Source organism: Nicotiana tomentosiformis, chromosome 1, assembly GCF_000390325.3.
Source record: "Nicotiana tomentosiformis chromosome 1, ASM39032v3, whole genome shotgun sequence".
NCBI lineage: Eukaryota > Viridiplantae > Streptophyta > Magnoliopsida > Solanales > Solanaceae > Nicotiana > Nicotiana tomentosiformis.
In genome coordinates, this window is record NC_090812.1 from 97,748,034 (window position 1) to 97,750,105 (window position 2,072).

The following is a 2,072-nucleotide window of genomic DNA, read 5'->3' on the forward strand; positions in this document are numbered from 1 at the left end:
TTCAACTTTATAGCATTTTTATTTCAAGTGCTCTCCAATTATACCTTTTATATCATTATTTTTTTTGCCAGAATCTCATGCATTCCAGACTAAGTTTTTTATGGGGGAATGATACATTTTTAGTATTATTTTAATATATGTATATGTGTATTGAGTCGTGTTGGATTGAATCATTCCTATTTTAAGTAAAAATACAAAATTGACCGGTCGGCCGAAACTAATTGCATTCGCTAGACAAAAAAATATAAAATATACATATTATAAAAATATATATTTTATCGGCTATTATTTTTTGGGGCGGCTAAAAATATATATATTTCTTCTATTTTAATTGCATTATTATTTATTAGATAAAAAAAAAATGCTACCGAATGATTATGTTTTTCAGTCACTATAATTTTTAAGTGAGTTAGCGAAAGTTTTATAATCATTACCTAAGTTATATCATTACCTAAGAATGTTAAAGATTTAATGAAGAATGATCAAAGGGCTATGTAACAAACCAAAACAAAAAATGGTCACTTTCTTTTTGAAAATGGATAGTTACTCATAATTGTATAGGATTATGTTGGTACGGACACATCTAGCCACTCGAACAACTTGTATCATGAGAGAGGAGTCCTCTTTCTTTCCAAACTCTACAGATATATCATTTTGTACAAGAATGAATTCTCTCATTCTTCGTGTCATATTTGAGGCTAAGGTCTATGTTCTTTTTCGTGAGTTTTTCGGGTGATATTATAGACAGGTAGGGTTGATGCGTAAGCCCCACCACCACGAGTCAGTATAGCTCGGGTGATGATGGATTTAATAAAAGAAAATCTTAAGTATATATTGAATTCTTTTAACTTAAAGTCAACTTTCTTAATTTTTCAATTAAATGGAGAATAGGACTTGTAGGGACTACAATGTGTTTGAGGAATAGATGCACCTTTTTATGAAAAAACAATTGTTCAACTGTTCAATAAATGTTTATTTTTAGTTTGTCAATATTGAACAAAACCGTACATAGATAAAATATGTTGAAGCTTAAAATTTAAGCACTACTTCAAATGGGTGAACGTTCGATCTAATTGAAGATTGAAAATCATATTTGACCTTAATTTTTTATATAGGACAATAAAGTGAGTCGTAAAATTCAATTCTTGTCCGAATAGAAACACCATAGATAGAATATGTTAAACTTCTGAGAAACTTAAGTTTTCATTATCAGCCATTTTCACAAAAAGTATGGCTTTAATTTCTTTACAGCCCCCATTTGGTAGAAACAAGACAAGAAAGATAAAAGAGAAAAAGAAAAAAAGCACATTTGGTAGGCTAATCAAGAGCCTAGAGCTATGTTTCTTTTTTGGCATACAAGTTAAAGCCATATAGCTTTGGCATTGATGAGCATTTCCTTAAGAGAGCCATCAACATGAAGGGAAATAACATCCTTAGCTGAACCAACAAACTGTCCACCAATGAAAATAGCAGGAACACATGGATTACAACCTAAGCTTCTCAAAGCAAGTGCCATTTCAATTCCTCTTGAATCTTGGTCCAATTCATGAACTGCTGGGCTTGCTCCAATTTCATAGAATAGTGCTTTTATGCTATGACACATACAACATGAGCTCTTTGTGAATATTACTGCTGCCCTCTTTGATGCTAACTCTCTAATCTTATCCATTAGTATCGTAAGTCCTAAGTCGTGTAGAACAGAAGGGGGGTATTGCAAGTCTATATGATGCTAATGTTGTAAGCTTTAGTGATGTTTGAGGTTTCATATCTTAGGTTATTTATAGGGATTCTTGATAGATATGGATTACACTATTTATCCAGAAAAGGGGAGAAAAGAAGGAGGGATTACTGAAGCTAAAAATGGAAAGAGAAAACTCCTTAAAGATATTTCTTCTTAAAAAGGAATCAAATATTTAAGTATGGGAACTTAACAAAATAAAAGATTAAAAAAAAGTGTCAGCACCTTGATAATGTTCTTGATTTTGACCACTTATATAGTTGTATGCTATGAACAAGTTGATGAATCGAGCCGCCCATAACGATAATACCAGACTCCTGCAGTGTCCGTACAA

The 2,072-nt window shown here is 31.7% G+C and overlaps 1 protein-coding gene across 1 annotated transcript; it reads right to left on the bottom strand.

Annotated features, from left to right (window-relative positions):
• Nucleotides 1–1,215: 1,215 nt before the first annotated feature.
• Nucleotides 1,216–1,762, bottom strand: LOC104107888 (glutaredoxin-C11-like). Its single transcript, XM_009616806.4, has one exon. It carries the CDS (start codon nt 1,667–1,669, stop codon nt 1,361–1,363), a length of 309 nt encoding a protein of 102 aa, XP_009615101.1. The 5' UTR covers nt 1,670–1,762; the 3' UTR covers nt 1,216–1,360.
• Nucleotides 1,763–2,072: the final 310 nt, after the last annotated feature.

Coding starts and splice junctions, on each gene's coding strand:
- LOC104107888 (XM_009616806.4), bottom strand. CDS start 1,669: ATGGATAAGATTAGAGAGTTAGCATCAAAGAGGGCAGCAGTAATATTC.